The sequence below is a fragment of the Rhinolophus sinicus genome, chromosome 5 (genome assembly GCF_057876585.1).
Source record: "Rhinolophus sinicus isolate RSI-liver-muscle chromosome 5, RSI-T2T, whole genome shotgun sequence".
Lineage (NCBI taxonomy): Eukaryota > Metazoa > Chordata > Mammalia > Chiroptera > Rhinolophidae > Rhinolophus > Rhinolophus sinicus.
Genome location: NC_142505.1, coordinates 82,806,648 through 82,826,474, shown reverse-complemented (window position 1 = coordinate 82,826,474; position 19,827 = coordinate 82,806,648). Strand labels below are relative to the sequence as shown.

Sequence of the window (19,827 nt, the reverse complement as noted above, 5' to 3'; positions counted from 1 at the left end):
CAGTGAGCTGCTCCTTCCATAACTAGATTGAAAAAAAACAATGACTTGACTTGGAGCCGATGAGTCCTGGAAAAGCACACTGTTCCCCAATATCTCCCAATTAAAAAAAATTCAAACCAATAGTAAGGTCATATAGATATTTTTAGATTTATTACATTTTTCCAATTAAAATATTTCAAATTGACCTCTTAGTTCCATATTGTTTATTTTTTATATAGAACGAGATAAGACTTTTGTTTCTTTATATAGCAAGCCAATTTTCCTAATAGCATTTGCTAAGTAATCAGTCTCCCATCACCCCTGTGATTTCGACACCTCCTCTATCATGACTGAGTTATTTTATGTAAAAGAATCTAACGCTGGATTCCATTCTATCTGGCAGTCTACAAGTCTGTTCCTTATTATTCAAATAGGATATTCTGTTCTCACCTATTCTTATTCTTATGCATAGGAAGCATACGATTTGCTTCTTATGAATCTGAGGGATAAAGAGGGCCCAAACATTCTTTATTTTTCATGCTTAAATGTCTATTTAAATGAAATTCTCACAACTAGTAAATGTCTGTTGCAACACAAAATAAAACTAGTAAAAATTGTATGAAGCAAAGAAAGAAAATTTCTAAGGAAATTGAAATTTGTCTCACTTATTTCACAATGTCAAGTAAAATTCCTTTTTCCTGCACGACCTAGTCCATAATACTTAATTTTATGAGAGAAATTATAGAAGTGTCTACACACACTAGCTCTATATACACACAACATTCCAATTATCAAAATCTCTCCTATAATCCTTCATTCAACGGTCCTCTTATATTAGGTTGGTGCAAAAGTAATGGCGGGTTTTTGTATTTTCAATTGCAAAACATGCCATTACTTTTGCACCAACCTAATAGATTGGAGACCTTATGATTTGTGTGCCATGAGGCATCTATAAATACAAACCCATTCCTTCTTTGTAGATGCCTGAGAGAGGCCACAACAAATTAAGGATTTTTTATATTTTCTCTTAAAAATCAATAGGAAAGTGAACCTAATTTATTTCATGAACAGTTTGAATATTCATTTTGATTTCTTAAGAAGTTTTTATCTGTACTCTTCTGATGGTATGTTATTTTACTCAGGATAATACCCTGAGCTACATCCTAGTTAAGTTATGAACAAGATAAAAATAAAAAATGTAAACTAGCAAACAGGGTATATTTAAAAAAAACACAAAAGAGCTGTATCATATCCCAGAACATTATAAGACTCCTCCCCCACAAAACAGCATCAACAATGACAACAAAAAAAGGAAAATTCCTGAAGAAATCAATAACTTCCAATCTGGTCACTTTCAGTTTCTCATAAAGTACATTCTGGAAAAACTATATAAAACAAAAAAACAAATAAAGCACCCTAGTACTGAATATGGCAAGGTAGCATTTTATCAATTATGATGAAAATTTTCAAGGAGAATTGTGTGATAAAATCCAATATACTTTCCACCCAGATTCAACCATTTAATATTTTTGCTTTATCTACATTTTGATGAAATGTCTAGAAGTAAATTACATATATAGTGGAATTCACTCTTTTTAAAATTAGTTTCAGGTGGAATTCACTCTTAGTCATTCAGTTTGCAACTCCAAATAATAACATTGTCTTATATAACCACAACTAACGGCACTTTAGTTGTGCCATTACCGCAACTAAAAATCAGCAATAACTTCATTAATATGACATTTTTGACCAAATAAATGAACAAAACAAACAGAAACACACACACATTATATCTCCATTTCATTATAGCCACTAATAAAGATTTTTAAAGCAATGGCGAGAGTGTAAGCAATAATGCACGCAACTACACTACAACCGAAATCCATTACAGATTGGCAAAAGTATCCCGTTTGCCAAGAATAACAAGACTAGATGTTTAAAATAAATTATTTTATTGAATGTTGAATCCAAAGCTATTCCTAAAATTCTCATTTTCTTCTACATTCCTACCAGTGTCACGGACCGGAAGACTAGGAATAATAGGCTTCAGAAATTTAAATTCATTTGTGCCAGAACCTCCAGTCAGACACACCTCATACTGGTAGCTCTGGGACAGGGTCCCAGTACCGCTGACATCCACCAGGTGGCCCGGGAAGTGGCCCTCGGGCACCGAGCAGCCACCCAATGCGGCGGCCCTACCCCTCCTGCACAGCCGCACCGCGATGAACGCCAGCACCGAGAACAGGAAGAGCGACGACACCGACGCCAGCGCGATGACCAGGTAGACCGTGAGCGGGTCGGCCTGGGCCGGGTCGGCCGCCGCTTCCGGGAGCGGCAGGTAGGGCTGCGAGAAGCCGTCCACCAGCAGCACGTGCAGCGTGACGCTGGCCGACAGCGGCGGCTCGCCATTGTCCTTGACCAGCACCACCAGCCTGTGCTTGGCCGCGTCGCGCTCGCTCAGCAGCCGCGCCGTGCGCACCTCGCCGTTGTGCGCCCACACGCCGAACAGCCCGGGCTCCGTGGCCTTGAGCAGCTGGTACGACAGCCAGGCGTTCTGGCCCGAGTCTCCGTCCACCGCCACCACCTTGCTCACCAGGTAGCCCGGCTCGGCCGCCCTGGGCACCAGCTCGGTGCAGGGCGCAGAGCCGTTCTGCAGCGGGTACAGCACGAAGGGCGCGTTGTCGTTGGCGTCCAGCACCAGCACGCGCACCAGCGCCTGGCTGCTCAGCGCAGGGGAGCCGCGGTCCGTGGCGCCCACGCGGAACTCCAAGGCCTGCAGGGCCTCGTAATCCAGCGCCCTCAGCGCGAACAGCTGCCCGTTGTCGGCGTTGATGGACACCAGGGAGGCCAGGGGCAGGTGCGGGTCCTGTGGCGGCAGCAGCGAGTAGGTGACCTGGGCGTTGGCGCCCGCGTCTCTGTCGGTGGCGCTGACGCTGCCTATGTGCAGGGCGGGGCTGTTGTTCTCGCGGACGAACAGGGTGTAGGAGGTTTGGGTGAAGGCCGGGGCGTTGTCGTTGACGTCGGAGATCAGCACGGTTATATTGTGCTGGGTTTTCAGCCTGGGGGTCCCCAAGTCGGTGACGGTGATGGTGATGTTGTACTCGTCCCTGCTTTCTCTGTCTAGCTTTCCCTCCGTTTCCAATGTGTAGTAATTTTCAACTGAAGATTTGAGCACGAAGGGGAGGTCTTCTGGGATAGAACAAATCATTCTCCCATTGTCCCCAGAATCTCTGTCTCGGATACTAAAAACCATAACCACTGTTTCAGGCGAATTTTCTGGGATTGGAGTGGTAATTGATGAAATGGTGACTTCAGGAGTATTGTCATTCACATCCATCACCTGAACTCTGATTGTGGATTTTCCAAAAAGACCTCCGCCATCTGTGGCTTGAATGATAATTGAGTATGATTCAATTGTTTCAAAATCCAAGGATGCCGTTAAACTAACTTCTCCAGACTCTTGATTAATTTCAAATGTCTTGCGAATATCTTCAGAGGCATGGGAAAAAGTATATGATATTTCCCCATTTTTTCCTGAGTCTAAATCCCAAGCCGAGACAGTGACAACCAGCGAGCCTAGTGCGCTATTCTCTGGAATCTTCACCTCATAAAATGGCTGCTCAAACTCCGGGGAGTTGTCATTAATGTCCACGACCACCACCCTAACTGAAGCAGTCCCGGACCTGGGTGGAGATCCACCATCCACAGCAGTGAGGATGAAACTGAACTCGGACTGCTCTTCATAATCCAGTGCCTTGTCCAGAACTAACTCTGGGTATTTCCTATTGTCTGGATTGACTCTCATTTTAATATGGAAGTGAGAGTTGGGGCTTATTTTGTAGCTTTTTAGAGCGTTGATTCCTACATCTAAATCCTCCGCACTTTCTAGTAAGAACACAGCACCGACAGGACTATTCTCTGGAATTTCTAGCAGCATTTCTTTTTCTAAGAAGACGGGAGAGTGGTCATTTATGTCCCTGACCTCGACCTCAATCTGTAAAAACTGCAAGGGGTTTTTCATTAACACCTGGAAATGCAGCACACAGGTCTCGGTGAAGCCACAGAGTTCCTCCCGGTCTAGCGCTTCGCTTAAGAGCAAATCCCCGGTGTTTATATTAAGCTGAAAACGGTGTTTGTTATCATTAGAGACCACCCGAGCCGCCCTCGAGGACAGTTCACTCACTTCTAGTCCTAGGTCCTTTGCCAAATTGCCTACAAAACTCCCACTCGGCATTTCCTCTGACACAGAAAAACGCCCAGACTCGGAGCCCGCCTGAGACATTCGCAGCAAAACAAAGAGAAGTAGGACTTGCCTGATCTGCAGAGCGCCTGCCCTTGGGTTCTCCATAGCTCCTTTCCCAAAAGCTTCCTGCAGAATCGCTTCAGCTTCACTTCACAGTTCTGGAAAACGTGATTCCAGTATGTCCACTGAATCGTCGGAGGCCTAAGGATTTTAATCCCTTTGAATAGCTTCTGGCTCGCCCTTTAAAGCTTGTTATTTCTGTCTTCCCAAGGCTCTGTGTGTCCTCCCAAGGCTCATCCAGCGTAGTGGTTTTTTTGGTTTCTTTCTTTTTTTTTCATTCTTTCCCCTACGATGTTATCCTGCAGCGCCACCATGCGTCTCCACAGAATTTCAGAGTTTGACGAAGGCTACCTGAATTCAATTCAGATAAATGTCCTCTAGAAACAAATATTGTTTTATTCATGTGTTTAAGTAATTACAAAAATATTCTATCTTTCATAATAATTAATTTATATACTATTTATAGTTTGTGGTGTTGTTAGTATTTGTTTTAAAGCATTTAGTATCTATCCCCACTCTCCCAACAACTGCAAGTGCTCAGGTGTAGTGAATACATAAATACAAGATGTGATTCCTGGCCCCCAGGAGTTTGTAATCTTTCTGAGAAGATTTAAAACTTGAAGCAAGAGGAGTATAAATGACTGTTAAACTGAACGAAATTCCATCACTACTTGGGCTTCTTTAGGTGGTAAGGAGAAGGGAAAGTGTATATGAGCCATTTCAGAAGTGCTCCCAGAATGTGAAACTGGATTAACCATAAGATGGGACATATATAGATAGTTGTTATAGCACAAGAAAGTATTTCAGTAGATTTATTTGATAGCAATTAACTGTGAACTGTTAGAAAATGAAATAAAATAGTGGGGTGGAACATATTGTGTAAATCCGTAATTTAGTTCTTGTTTCTCATAATTTACAAAAAAAAATAATAAGTACACAAACATGTTAGTTTCATTCAAAGCAGAATTACTACAAAAGCTGGCTTCCCTCAAGGTCCCAAGATTTATTTCAGCTACAACTATGGTCATCTGCTTTCTTTTTCTGCACAGAAAGACAGAGTGAGAGAGATTCTCTTTCCCAACCATGGAACAAAAACGTAGCTTTACTCTAATTAGGCCAGCTAAGATAATGTACCAGCTACTGAAGCAATCATTGTTTCAAGAGGTATAGAGTTACAGGTGGAGATTTTGGTCCCAGAATCTGAAGATCTATCTTTGGCCTTTGTTTTAGCCAAAGAGGTGGTCCCCCTGTCTGGGACCACCTCTTTAGCTTTGGGTGGTTTCAGTCCTATTGAAAGGGCATAGCTGCTATATAATGAGGGAGATTGTTTAGAATAGATGCTAGGAGCTCACCAATGATATGCACTACAGAAGGTCTCAAAAGTGCTCTCAAGATGGAGGAGAGACCTAACAAGTTGACATTTTAAAAATAAGTTGAAAAAAATAAGTTGAAATTACATTCTTAAAAATGTAAGTTAGATACATGGTTGAAAAATCAACTACAAAAGGGTAGAAATTGACAAGTGGTGGATTGACTACATACTATTATCCTCCCTTTTAAAAAATACCCACTAAAATGATAAATATAACAAAATGGTATGAATTCACAAAAACTAAGAATGCAAAAGTGAATACATGTATTTGATGACTGAAAGTAGATGGAAGAGCAGTTAAGTTAGCAGTTTCAAGAAATGTCTGAAGTAAAATTCTTATATTGGAGATATTCACAAGAAACTAGTGGGTTTGTCCCACATAATCCCATTTAGGTACAAGATTTGGAGGAACCAAGTGTAGGAAAAGATCACAGTCAGTCAAAGACTAAAAATAAGTTATTGACTGAAAGTACATATATAGGAGAGTTGAATTCCCTGATCTTCTTATCATTCTACATATACAGGAAAGAAAGTCAGGACCAGAGAATTGAACATTTATTCAACAGAGAAATTAAATTGGACTATCTGTAGTTTTGGAGACTCTAGGCAGAACTGAGTGCAAGTGTGAAGTGTGAGACTAAAACTGGAAGATTAAGCCAAACTTTGCATCCTGAATGGTGAGATTCCTAACCCTTTCCCATAAAACATTCTTCAATTGTAGGACACAAGATATATGACTGATCCTCTCCCTAACTCTCAGACAATGTCGCAGAATTCTGACCTGGAGAATATGAAAGACTCAGCCATACTGATATTTGAGGATCTCCTAAGGTAATAGTTCTACCCTAGCATGGATACATTAGAGTGAAGCCCTGCCATCAACCAGACTCATGTACTCACAAAGAGCCAACTGTCAGCACTATGGTGTCTCATCATTATTAAATATGAGAAGAGATCCAAGGACTGCAAGACATTTGAGGAAATGCCTACAACATGACATAGAATTGGCCGAAACCACCACAAAAAAGGAACAGCAGGAAACAAACAGATATAATAAAGGAAATAGAAGAAAGTTCTTTAAAATGTCTGATTAATATCCCCAGAGTAGTAAAGTCTAATAAAAGCTAATACTTATTGAGTATTTACTCTCTGCTACCCATTGTTTTAAGTGCCATGTATGTGTTTACCCATTTAATATTAACAGTAACTATATGAAGTATGTATTCTTATTGTAAGATAAAGAATAGATTAGGGCTGAAGTGTCCCTTACTAGCTATATAATCTTGGGTAAGTTCTTAATTTTCCTATGACTCTCCCATTTTGAAAATAGGTATGATAGTAGTTTTTACTGCATTTTTTTGCATAGTGCATTTTAAAAGAATAACTACATTAATTATAGATGAGAGAAGATAATACATTTACAATTCTGTAACAAGATGCTATGAAAAACACTCAGAGAACCAAAAAGAGTTCTAAAAAACATTTGTCAGCCAAAATGAAAATATATAAGGATTGGATGATAAGTTATCCAAAAAGTAGAGCAAAAGACAAAGAGAAAATAAGAAAGGGGAAAAAAAAGATCATATTAGAGATTCAATCCAGGAGATCCAATATTTAACTAATGAGATTGTGGTTAAAGTGAGACTGCAGAAAATTCAAGGGAGAAATTATGAAGGAAAGAAAATTTCTGTACCTGAAAGTGAGTGTCTAAACATTAACAGGAAACACCCACATGACCAGAGAAGTAAATAAATAGCTTGCACTAAGGTATTTTCAGGATATGAGGGACAAATTGCAAATGTGTCCACAATAAAAAAAAATGAAGTGACATTAAAAGACATAGGAATCAGCATTGAATCTGTCTTCTGAACAGCAACTTTATATGCAATTAGTAAAAGAAACCATTTTCAAAATCTGAGTGACAATTATTTTCAACCTAGAATTTTATACCCAGCCAAACTGTCAATCAAATGAAAATAAAATGAAGATACCTCCACAAGGCAGAGTCTCAAAAAAATTTACCTCCTCTGCATCCATTTTATGACGGTGTTGAGAGATGTGTGCCAGCTAAATAAGGGAGTAAACTAAGAAAGAAGACTATACTAGATTTTGTAAAGGGGAATGAATACAAGAAATATTAAAGGAAAAAAGTCCTAGGGTGACAGCCTATATAGAGAGCAGCCAGTGTAAATGAATGGAGGGATCTGAGTAAAAGATCTCAAGGAAATAAATATAATTTATAGGTATCAGGCATATTTGAATATTTAAGGAAAAATATTGATATTCAAATGAGAAATAATGTGAAAAATTAATAGCAACAAATAGAAAATGATGCTAGTAAAAACAACAATCAGCTCTAGGAAAGATGTTTTTCAAGAAAGTACATGTATTCATACTACACTAACATGTTTTTTGAAATAATCTTAGTTATATAGACGAAAACTACTACTTCAACTAAAAATATCCCTGTGACAACTTTATTGGGAGAATAGGAGAAAGGAAATATGTGGTGTTTGTATGTGTGTTTGTTATTTGGAGGGTATGAAAGTTAAATCCTCTCTTATCATAGGGTGAAGTGATTAACGTATTGAATGTCAAGATATAGCAATATAAACATATATTACTTAGAAATAAATAAACATATATTACTTAGAGATCAATTGTAGAGAAACCACTCATAGAAGGTGGCTGGAGATTGAAGAATCTATTTTTTTCCTTTATGGTTTCAGTTTACCTCAATTTTTAAATTTGATAATAATAAAAAAGATTTACATAATTAAATGAAGAGTATCTCCCAATAGGCCACTGAAATTCTCACATTCAAATTTTCAAAATGTTTTTATTTATATCCACTTTCATGCAGGTTATTACATTTTGTTTGAGTTATGACATGATCTGTTTTACATATCAGCAGAAGTGAACACTAGAAAATACTGAGAAAGAGTAGTGTATGTAAAAGAAATGAAATAATAATATAAACACAAGAATGTCATTAGCGTATGGAAAGGGAATGAAATAATAATATAAACACAAGAATATTATTGGAGTCCAATATTGCTCACTAAATAATGTTTCATTTTATCATAAGTAGAATAATAGAGAACTGTTTCTTCTTAAATGCTATGATTTAGAACTAAATGACATGGATTTCTAATATGATTAAACAGAATGTTAGAATATGGTCAGAAGGGCAAGTATGTCTTCTTATATGAAACAAGTACATTAGAGGTGTGGATAGGATAATAAGATGCAGTCTGAAATGCAGTAGGAGAAAAATCAAAACCTCAGCTTTCTAGAACGAGAAGTAATAAGAGCTAAAGCCTTGTATATTTTGAAAGAATTATACCTTTAAACTACTATTTATAAATGGGTACTAATTAAATCCGTTGATTAATGCAAAAAAGGATTAAATAACATTGTAAAAACAGGTATACAGTACTTTAAAATTAGGCTCGAAATTGCATAATAATTTAACTGGGCGTTTTAAAATAAACTAATATTTACATGGTTGTATGACACATCAAAAGTGCATGAAAATATAAACATAAAAATAATTTTTACTGAAAATTAAATCCAAAGCTATTTCCAAAGGTGGAATTTTCCTCACTATTCCTCCCAGGACTCTGTGCCTGAATATTGGGGACAATAGGTTTGAGGAATTTGAAATCGCTGGTCCCTGAGTCTCTTGTCAGACAAACCTCATATTGGTAGCTCTGGGAAAGGGTCCCAGTACCGCTGACATCCACCAGGTGGCCCGGGAAGTGGCCCTCGGGCACCGAGCAGCCACCCAATGCGGCGGCCCTGCCCCTCCTGCACAGCCGCACCGCGATGAACGCCAGCACCGAGAACAGGAAGAGCGACGACACCGACGCCAACGCGATGACCAGGTAGACCGTGAGCGGGTCGGCCTGGGCCGGGTCGGCCGCCGCTTCCGGGAGCGGCAGGTAGGGCTGCGAGAAGCCGTCCACCAGCAGCACGTGCAGCGTGACGCTGGCCGACAGCGGCGGCTCGCCATTGTCCTTGACCAGCACCACCAGCCTGTGCTTGGCCGCGTCGCGCTCGCTCAGCAGCCGCGCCGTGCGCACCTCGCCGTTGTGCGCCCACACGCCGAACAGCCCGGGCTCCGTGGCCTTGAGCAGCTGGTACGACAGCCAGGCGTTCTGGCCCGAGTCTCCGTCCACCGCCACCACCTTGCTCACCAGGTAGCCCGGCTCGGCCGCCCTGGGCACCAGCTCGGTGCAGGGCGCAGAGCCGTTCTGCAGCGGGTACAGCACGAAGGGCGAGTTGTCGTTGGCGTCCAGCACCAGCACGCGCACCAGCGCCTGGCTGCTCAGCGCAGGGGAGCCGCGGTCCGTGGCGCCCACGCGGAACTCCAAGGCCTGCAGGGCCTCGTAATCCAGCGCCCTCAGCGCGAACAGCTGCCCGTTGTCGGCGTTGATGGACACCAGGGAGGTCAGGGGCAGGTGCGGGTCCTGCGGCGGCAGCAGCGAGTAGGTGACCTGGGCGTTGGCGCCCGCGTCTCTGTCGGTGGCGCTGACGCTGCCTATGTGCAGGGCGGGGCTGTTGTTCTCGCGGACGAACAGGGTGTAGGAGGTTTGGGTGAAGGCCGGGGCGTTGTCGTTGACGTCGGAGACCAGCACGGTTATGTTGTGCTGGGTTTTCAGCCTGGGTGTCCCCAAGTCGGTGACGGTGATGGTGATGTTGTACTCGGCCTGGCTTTCTCTGTCCAGCGCACCATCTGTCGTTAGAATGTAATAATTCTCCATAGAGGGTCTCAGAACGAATGGCAGATTATCTTGAATGTAGCAAACCATCTTTCCATTTTCTCCAGAGTCTCTGTCTTTAATCCTAAAAACTGCCAATATGGTCTCAGGAGAGTTCTCAGCAATTTGGTTGGAAAGTGATGACATGATTAGTTCCGGGCGATTGTCATTGGTGTCTAATACCTCAATCAAAACCGTACATCTTGCAGAAAGGCCCCCACCGTCAATTGCCTGTATATTTACTTTGTAAGATTTTACTAGCTCATAATCAAGCAACACTCTGAGAATGATCTCCCCAGAAAAAGGATTGATTTGAAAGGTTGCTTGAATATCTTCAGAAGCATCAAAAAGTGAATAGGATATGTCTGCATAGACTCCAGAGTCTACATCTTCTGCAGAGACTTTAGCAATAATGGATCCTACCGGGCTGTTCTCAGGAGCCTGGGTCACATAAGTTGCCTGAGAAAAGTGTGGGGCATTGTCATTGACGTCCAGGATCACAATGCGTATAGTGGTCGTCCCAGACCTGGGTGGAGACCCGCCATCCAGCGCCATGAGTGTTAAACTGAGCTCTTGCTGCTTCTCCCTGTCTAGCGCCTTGTCCAACACTAGCTCTGGATATATCATACCTTCATCACTGTCACTAACTTTAATATGGAAAAAAGAATTGGGATTGATGGTGTAGTTTTGGATACTGTTAGGTCCTCCATCTGAATCATGTGCTCTTTCTAGTCGAAATGTCGTCCCTTCAGCTGTGTTTTCTAATATTTTTAAGACCGTGTCTTTGTCCCGAAACACTGGTGAATGATCATTTATGTCCCTGACCCTCAGCTCAGCCCGGTAAATCTGAAAGGGATTATCCATTAAAATTTGGAAATACAGCATACAGGGCTCTGTGGAGCCACACAGCTTCTCCCGGTCCAGTTTCTCATTTGTGAGCAAATCCCCAGTATGAGAATCCAGGAGCAAGTATTGTTTGTTATCATCAAAGATCACCCGGACTCCCCTGGCAAACAGCTCCCGGTCCCCTAGCCCCAGATCCTTTGCCAGATTGACCACAAACGATCCTCTCTCCATTTCCTCAGTCACTGAATATTGTCCAAACTCAGAACCTGCCAAGGATACTCCCCAAAACAGAAAGAGAAACAGTACTTGCCTTTGTCTTTGGCAGCACAACCTTCCAGCCTCTATAGCTTCTTTTGAACACATCTTTCGTCAATATTGGTCACAATCACAGCTCCCAGCATAGAGAAACAGCAGTCGCAAAAACCAGACCTATGCCATGTAGTAGCAGAGGTCTGAGGTTTTGTTCCTTTCCCAATCTTGGGCAGCTACGGCTATTCTCCCAGCCTTCCTGCCGCGTTCTTCCGTTTTTGTTAGTGATTTCCACAGCATTCTCACTTGAATTCCTTTTTCTGTCTCTTTAGCCTGCAGCGCCATCGCGTGGCCTCCAACAGACTCAAATGGCTATACCCAACTTGTGTGTATATATTTATACATTTCTTCTTTAGTGGCTCATTTAAATATTTCATTTTTCTTTTGTTCGTTTTGTAAAAAATAATGTTAAGATCGAGAACCGTTCGCGTTGTTGAGATTTTTCACCGCTTCATGGGGAAAGTTAAAAATTCAACAGCTGCAAAAAGAATGTTTTCTAGCAGTTAACTATCTACCTCATTGTGCTAGATTTGGTTCTGTACTAGGATTTTCACTCCTGACACTACCCCCAGGAACCAAAGGGACAATTGTGATTTCTGGGACCACCAAAATAATAATTTTACTTTTCCAGAAACACTGGGCATAGGAACACCAAAAAACTGAGGAAAGAAACTTGTTTCACAATTTCTTCAACAAATTTCTTCAAAATTTAATTACATTGCCTACATAGAATCATCACTCTATAATTCAGAAGGAAGCATTTACTATCCCTCCTTTGTGCTCCCATAAAACGTGTATCTTGCCCTGTAAATATTATTGCTTCCCATTTCATGCCATTTCAATCTGTCCCTACTTAAGGATGGAAACTATGCCTTCTCATCTGTGGTTGGCAAATAAGACACTCACTAAATGTTTGCTGTATTCAGGCATGTATAAATAAACCGTTGAGTAGGAAATGAAACAATTTTCAGTATTTTAAAATCCTTATCATTTGAAAATTGTATTCTTTCACTTACTCATTCTTTGCAATTTCTGTTCCCTTTCTTTCTTATGTCTTTGTTTTTCTTATATTAGCTTTAGAATTACTTGCAGAATTAAAGAGGGAATTGAACTTTATTTCAAAGTCCCTCTTAATTAAGATCCAGTGTGATCTAATTTCTCTGCACCAAAGAAAGGCAGGTGAAGAGTAGACCACACTAATGCCTATTCTAACGCTATTGAAAGTAAGAACAGCATTTTAACATCTGCCTCAGATAGAATTTTATTCAAAGGTCTGCCATCTGGAAAAAGCTCTATTTCTCCCACAATAAGCAAGAAATACAGAATAAATTGAAGGCTATTATACAGGGAAAGGGCTAGACACTGCCAAAAAACACTTTAATTATTGAATATAAAAGTGATACCATATAAATCTATGCTTGATGACTTCTATTTTTTTCAACTGAACAGGGCTGCATTGTTCGCCATTAAAAACTTAACAAGAATCTGATTCTTTTCATACAGAATTAAAGCAAAAATTTATTATATATTTCCACATGATGCTATAGAATGCCTAAATTTGTTTTGTCTCCAAACTTACACACACACACACACACACACACACACACACACTCCCTCAATATTTTACAATGCTGCTTCTTCTCATTTTCAGATAAGGCTGATATTTATCATATCAAAGCAACAAATATTATATATTAAATAGGCAGATAGAAATATAAGGAAAATAAAACTTTAGAAAAACTAACACAGTTTAAGAAAATTGCTATAATGAAAACAGAGGATAACAAACCAAATACAAGTTTTGAAAGGATAAAAAGAGAAAAATATCAGATAATAAATATACAAAGCAATGCAGCAGATTATTTTAATGATTGAAGAAATTCTAGGAAAAGGAGAACTAAAATTAAAATGTAAATAGAATGTCAATAAAGACCTTTATAAGATAGAAAAAAATTCATGAAATTAATTTTGAAGGTAAATCCTATTTCACTCGTTGGGATTCTATTAAGACATACTTCATCAGGCTAAAATATGAGGAAAAGGAAATTTGTGAAGTTAAGTATAAAATTGGAAATTGAGGATGAACCAAATGGAGAAAATTAAACAGCATCTTATTGGTGGTGGAGGGCATAAACAATTTAGTTAGTAGACAAAATACATGAGAAGTTAATGTCCTTATTATTGGTTCCTATGAGTAATTAAATCTCAGAGCTATTCCGAAAGTAGGGATTTTCTTCCTTTTCCCTCCCCGAGATCTGGGATGTGAGATTGGGGATAACTGGTTTTAGAAACTTGAACTCACTGGTACCTGAGCCTCCCATCAGACACACCTCATACTGATAGCTCTGGGAAAGGGTCCCAGTACCGCTGACATCCACCAGGTGGCCCGGGAAGTGGCCCTCGGGCACCGAGCAGCCACCCAATGCGGCGGCCCTGCCCCTCCTGCACAGCCGCACCGCGATGAACGCCAGCACCGAGAACAGGAAGAGCGACGACACCGACGCCAACGCGATGACCAGGTAGACCGTGAGCGGGTCGGCCTGGGCCGGGTCGGCCGCCGCTTCCGGGAGCGGCAGGTAGGGCTGCGAGAAGCCGTCCACCAGCAGCACGTGCAGCGTGACGCTGGCCGACAGCGGCGGCTCGCCATTGTCCTTGACCAGCACCACCAGCCTGTGCTTGGCCGCGTCGCGCTCGCTCAGCAGCCGCGCCGTGCGCACCTCGCCGTTGTGCGCCCACACGCCGAACAGCCCGGGCTCCGTGGCCTTGAGCAGCTGGTACGACAGCCAGGCGTTCTGGCCCGAGTCTCCGTCCACCGCCACCACCTTGCTCACCAGGTAGCCCGGCTCGGCCGCCCTGGGCACCAGCTCGGTGCAGGGCGCAGAGCCGTTCTGCAGCGGGTACAGCACGAAGGGCGAGTTGTCGTTGGCGTCCAGCACCAGCACGCGCACCAGCGCCTGGCTGCTCAGCGCAGGGGAGCCGCGGTCCGTGGCGCCCACGCGGAACTCCAAGGCCTGCAGGGCCTCGTAATCCAGCGCCCTCAGCGCGAACAGCTGCCCGTTGTCGGCGTTGATGGACACCAGGGAGGTCAGGGGCAGGTGCGGGTCCTGCGGCGGCAGCAGCGAGTAGGTGACCTGGGCGTTGGCGCCCGCGTCTCTGTCGGTGGCGCTGACGCTGCCTATGTGCAGGGCGGGGCTGTTGTTCTCGCGGACGAACAGGGTGTAGGAGGTTTGGGTGAAGGCCGGGGCGTTGTCGTTGACGTCGGAGACCAGCACGGTTATGTTGTGCTGGGTTTTCAGCCTGGGGGTCCCCAAGTCGGTGGCGGTGATGGTGATGTTATAATGGGCTCTTTCTTCTCTGTCCAATGCTCTCTTCGTTACCAACGTGTAAAAGTTCTTGACCGAAGGTTTTAGAAGAAAAGGAAGGTCATCCTGGATGAAGGAAATAGTCTTTCCATTGTCCCCAGAGTCAGGATCTGAAACACTGAAAACAGCAACTACAATCTCAGGCAAGTTCTCTGGGATGGGGCCAGTTAGTGCTGACACAGTCACTTGTGGGGAGTTATCATTCACATCCACCACCTGCAGGAGAAGAGTGCATTTTCCTGAAAGACCTCCCCCGTCAGTGGCCTTGATGTCCACTTCATAAGACCGAAGTGTTTCAAAATCTACTTGTTTCCTCAGTCGAATTTCTCCTGTCATTGGATTTACTTCCAATGTTTTGCTGATATCTTCTGAAGGCTGAAAGAATGAATATAATATCTTCCCATTGACCCCACTGTCTAAATCGCTCGCAGAGACAGTGACAACCAGGGAACCTATAGGGCTGTTCTCCGCAATATGCACCTTGTAGAGCGGCTGCCCAAATTTGGGGGCGTTATCATTGATGTCTACCACTTCAATGCGCACCTGCGCGCTCCCATAGCGAGGCGGAGAGCCGCCATCCAGCGCGGTCAGAGTTAAAGCGATTTCAGGCTCCTCCTCCCGATCCAGTTCTTTGTCCAACACCAGCTCCGGGTATTTTCTGCCATCGCTGCGATTGTGGGTTAGAACTTGGAAATGGGGGTTTGGGCTGATTCTATAGTTTTGAATATTGTTGCTTCCTACATCCAAGTCCAGAGCATTACTCAGAGGGAATGAGATTCCTAGAGGGCTGTTTTCCGGTATTTTTACAATCATTTCTCTTTCGGTGAACACGGGAGAGTGGTCATTTATGTCCTTCACCCTCAGTTCAGCCTGAAATATCTCTAAGGGATTTTCCATTAGCACTTGGAAATGTAGTACACAAGGCTCAGTGGACCCGCATAGCTCCTCTCGGTCTAGTTTCTCATTTATGAGCAAATCCCCAGTCTGAACCTTGAGTTGCAAATACTGTTTGTGCCCCTGAGAAATGATCCGGGCCCCGCGGGTGGACATCTCTGTCAACCCCAATCCCAGGTCTTTCTCTAGATTTGCCACAAAGAATCCCCTCTCCGTTTCTTCCACTACTGAATAGGGCCCTAACTCGGAGCCCACCCCAGACAAGCTCAGCAAAACAAAGAAAACTAGGACTTGCCTTTGCCTCTGATTGCGCATCCATCCAATCTCCATTGCTTTTGCCTGAAAATTTGGTTCACAGGAGCGTCCTGTATGCCCAGGATCCTGGTAGCCTGGTCCTGAAGTCCAGAACGGCAGAAGTATGTCACTAAATAGAGGTTTTAAAGAGATTTCACTCTCACTTTTGGTCTGGCGGAGAAAACTGTTCTTTGGCTTCCAGGAAGTGTGAAACACTGGATACAGGAGCGGCGTAGGCAATTCTATTTTCCATCATTTAACCTGCAGCGCCACCATGCGTTCTCATTGCGTCTTATGTTTTCTGGCTTAACGTTGGATACAAAATTCTCCCAAATGCACTAAAAAGATTGTGTACATTGTGTTCTGTATTAAAACACTGATTTCTATTTTCGTGTAATTTTTGTGTGTTCAGATAGTCCTCTGTGTTGTTGCAGAGGAGGAATACAAAGAGCAAACTGTTATGTTATTAACTGTTTAAAGCTGTTGAGGTTAATGATTAAATAACATTTAGGCTGAAAAGGACACATATTTAGGAGCAAAATGTTTTCAAAGTAACATGGGATCAGTTTCACAAGCACATATTTTTCATGGTGCATGTTATAAAATTACAAGTGAGTGGACACTGCAAAATTGCAATCAATGGTAGTTCCAAAGAGTATTTAACCAACGCCTTGTTAAAGAATAGATTACTTCCTCTTCTTTCCAACACCAAGACTGACAACTGTTAGTATTCAAAATTTTCAAATTATTGGAAAATTAATTCCCAAATAGGCAGACCTCAAGGTTAGGCCTGCTATGCTTTGGATTCTTTTTAAAAATTATCATGACACAAATAATTTCTGTTTTATTCTTTTTTAAAAAAACAGCTTTAATGAGATATAATTCACATACCATGTAATTCAGCCATTTAAAGTATATAATTCAGCAGCTTTTAGTGTATTCACAGAGTAATGAATCCATCACCACAGTCAATTTTAGAACATGTTCATTACCTCAAAAAAACCCCACAGCCTTTAGTTATCACCTCCCCCAATCCCCTGTCCCTCCTGCCACAAGCCCTAATCAACAATTAATTTACTTTATAGCTCTATAGACTTTCCTATTCTGGACTTTCATATGAGTGGAATAAAATAATACATGGACTTTTGTGACTGGCTTCTTTCACGTAGTATGTTTTCAATGATCCTCCAAGTTGTAGCATGTGTCGGTACTACTTTCCTTTTTGTGGCTGAGTAATGTTCCACTGTATAGATATATCACATTTTGATTATTCACCTGTTGATCGACATTTGAGTTGTTTTCACCTTCTGACTATTATGATTAATGCTGTTATAAACATTCATGTACAGGTGTTTCTGTGGACATACGTTTTCATTTCTCCAGAAGTTAGATCATATCATGTCTCTATGTTTAATTAAGGAACTGCAGTCTTTTTACCAAAACAGATGCACCATTTTACATTCCCCTCAGCGGTGTATCAGCATTCCTGTTTTTGCACATCCTCCCAACACTTGCCGTTATCTGACTTTTTGATTCTAGCCATCCTAGTGGGTATGAAGTGGCATCTCATTATAATTTTGATTTGCATTTCTCTGATGAGTAATGACGTTAAACATCTTTTCAGGTGCTTATTGGCCATTTGTATATCTTCCTTTGAGAAATGTCCATTTAGATCTTCGCCCATTTTTATACTGGGTTATTTGCCTTTTTATAATTGAGTTTTAAGAGTTCTTTAGCTATTTTAGATACAAATGACTTATCAGATTTGTATTGTTTTGTTCAATTTTTCCATTTATAAAATCTGGATTGAATTATAGTAAAGATTCATGATATCTATATCTGTTTAGCGTTTTTGTTAAGGATTTTGAGAAGTTTGTTAATTATCTTGTCTGGGGTTAAAGCATCTAATCATTGAAGCCTAACCTCCTGGCCAACCTTCCTTTGGCCACAGGTGGTACTACTAGACTGGATAACTTTCTTCCAAGCAACCAATTGGTGGTAGGCAGAATAATGGCCACCCACTGAAAGCTGCCCATGCACTAATTCCCCAAATCTGTAAATATGTTATCATACATGGCAAAAGAAACTTCAAAGACATAGTTGAATTGAGTACCCTGTAAAGGGAAGATCATCCTGGATTATCTGGGTGGGACAAAACCTTTCCTGGCTATAGTCAAAGAGAGATGTGACTGCGAAAGAATGGTCAAAGAGATACAAGGCTGCTGGCTTTGAAGATGGAATAGGAGGACATGAGTCAAGTAATGTAGGCAACATCTAGAAGCCAGAAAAGACAAAGAAATGGATTCTCCTCTAGAGCCACCAAAAAGGAATGCATCCCTGCTGACACCTTGATTTTAGCCCAGTAAGACCCATATTTGAGATCTACAGAACTACCGTGTTTCCCTGAAAATAAGACCTAATGGCATGATTTTTCAGGATGCTCATAATATAAAATAAGCCCTAACGCGTCTTTTGGAGCAAAAATTAATATAAGAGCCTGTCTTATTTTCAGGGAAATACGGTAGGGCTTATTTTATATTACAGGCATCCTGAAAAATCATGCTAGGGCTTATTTTCCAGTTAGGTCTTATTTTTGGGGAAACACAGTATAAGGTAATACATTCTTATTGCCTTAAGCAACTATGTTTGTGGTCATTTTTATAGCAGCAACAGAAAACTAATACATAACACAAACATAGATTCTCATGCACCCAACTGCTGAGTCAACAAAAATTTTTCAATCTACAAGATTAGCATTATCAGAGCAAATGCTGAAAAATATCTAGTTCAGTTCTGATGAGCTATCATTTCAGAACAAAGTTGTTTCTCACTCCCAACATCTTTTTTCAGCATGCTTTTTAAGAGGAGTTGCCAAAGACATATTGTTAATTGTAACAGAAAATAATTGGAACCTATAAATTTTCCCTATTAAATTTCCAGAATCTCTAAATTATTTAGCGATAAAAATTCCTCCACATCATTGCCTATACTTCTCTTGGTTATTTCATTTAGAATTAATACTAGAATAGCAACTGCTTTTAAATAAATGGTAAAATGGTATGCTAAAATTAATGCAGTATATTTCATTTGAATAAAGGAATTACAAAGATGTATATGATAAAGCAAGTTTCAACTTTCCAAAGAAAATGAAAACTATATATTAGGGATGATGGAAAAAGACTTAAGGGATAGTAGAAGAAATTCAAGGAATACAATCAATCATAGGGCAATACTACTCCCTATCAGGGCATTCATTTCTGCAATAATGAATGTGATATGTTGAGAATGTGCGGGAAGATAATCAAGTTGAGCCATTTGTGACGAAGATAAATTTTGGCCTAAACTCCTGGTTTACGTAGGTCAGTGCTTTCATAAGAACTTTGCGTTTATTGGTCCAGAGCAGTGTGGCCATTGATATAGAAACAAATACAAACTATAGGCCAAAATTTATATTTCCACATAGGAGTTCAGTTCATGGAACAGATGGATTTCACTTCCTTTCTTAGGAAGACAATGCTACCAATTACCTGCCATTAAAGCATATACCGTGTTTCCCTGAAAATAAGACATAGCCGGACAATCAGCTCTAATGCATCTTTTGGAGCAAACATTAATATAAGACCTGGTCTTATTTTACTATAAGACCAGGTAATATAATATAATATAATATAATATAATATAATATAATATAATATAATATAATAA

The 19,827-nt window shown here is 41.3% G+C and overlaps 3 protein-coding genes across 3 annotated transcripts; all 3 read right to left on the bottom strand.

The window, feature by feature from the left end:
- Nucleotides 1–1,914: 1,914 nt before the first annotated feature.
- On the bottom strand, nucleotides 1,915–8,341 carry LOC141567284 (protocadherin beta-11). Its single transcript, XM_074313673.2, has one exon. It carries the CDS (start codon nucleotides 4,325–4,327, stop codon nucleotides 1,931–1,933), a length of 2,397 nt encoding a protein of 798 aa, XP_074169774.2. The 5' UTR covers nucleotides 4,328–8,341; the 3' UTR covers nucleotides 1,915–1,930.
- A 132-nt stretch (nucleotides 8,342–8,473) lies between these two features.
- On the bottom strand, nucleotides 8,474–11,626 carry LOC141567283 (protocadherin beta-10). The gene has a single exon (XM_074313672.2). The coding sequence runs from the start codon at nucleotides 11,624–11,626 to the stop codon at nucleotides 9,212–9,214; it is 2,415 nt and encodes an 804-aa protein (XP_074169773.2). The 3' UTR covers nucleotides 8,474–9,211.
- A 2,142-nt stretch (nucleotides 11,627–13,768) lies between these two features.
- PCDHB16 (protocadherin beta 16) lies at nucleotides 13,769–19,772 on the bottom strand. The gene has a single exon (XM_074313676.2). It carries the CDS (start codon nucleotides 16,156–16,158, stop codon nucleotides 13,771–13,773), a length of 2,388 nt encoding a protein of 795 aa, XP_074169777.2. The 5' UTR covers nucleotides 16,159–19,772; the 3' UTR covers nucleotides 13,769–13,770.
- Nucleotides 19,773–19,827: the final 55 nt, after the last annotated feature.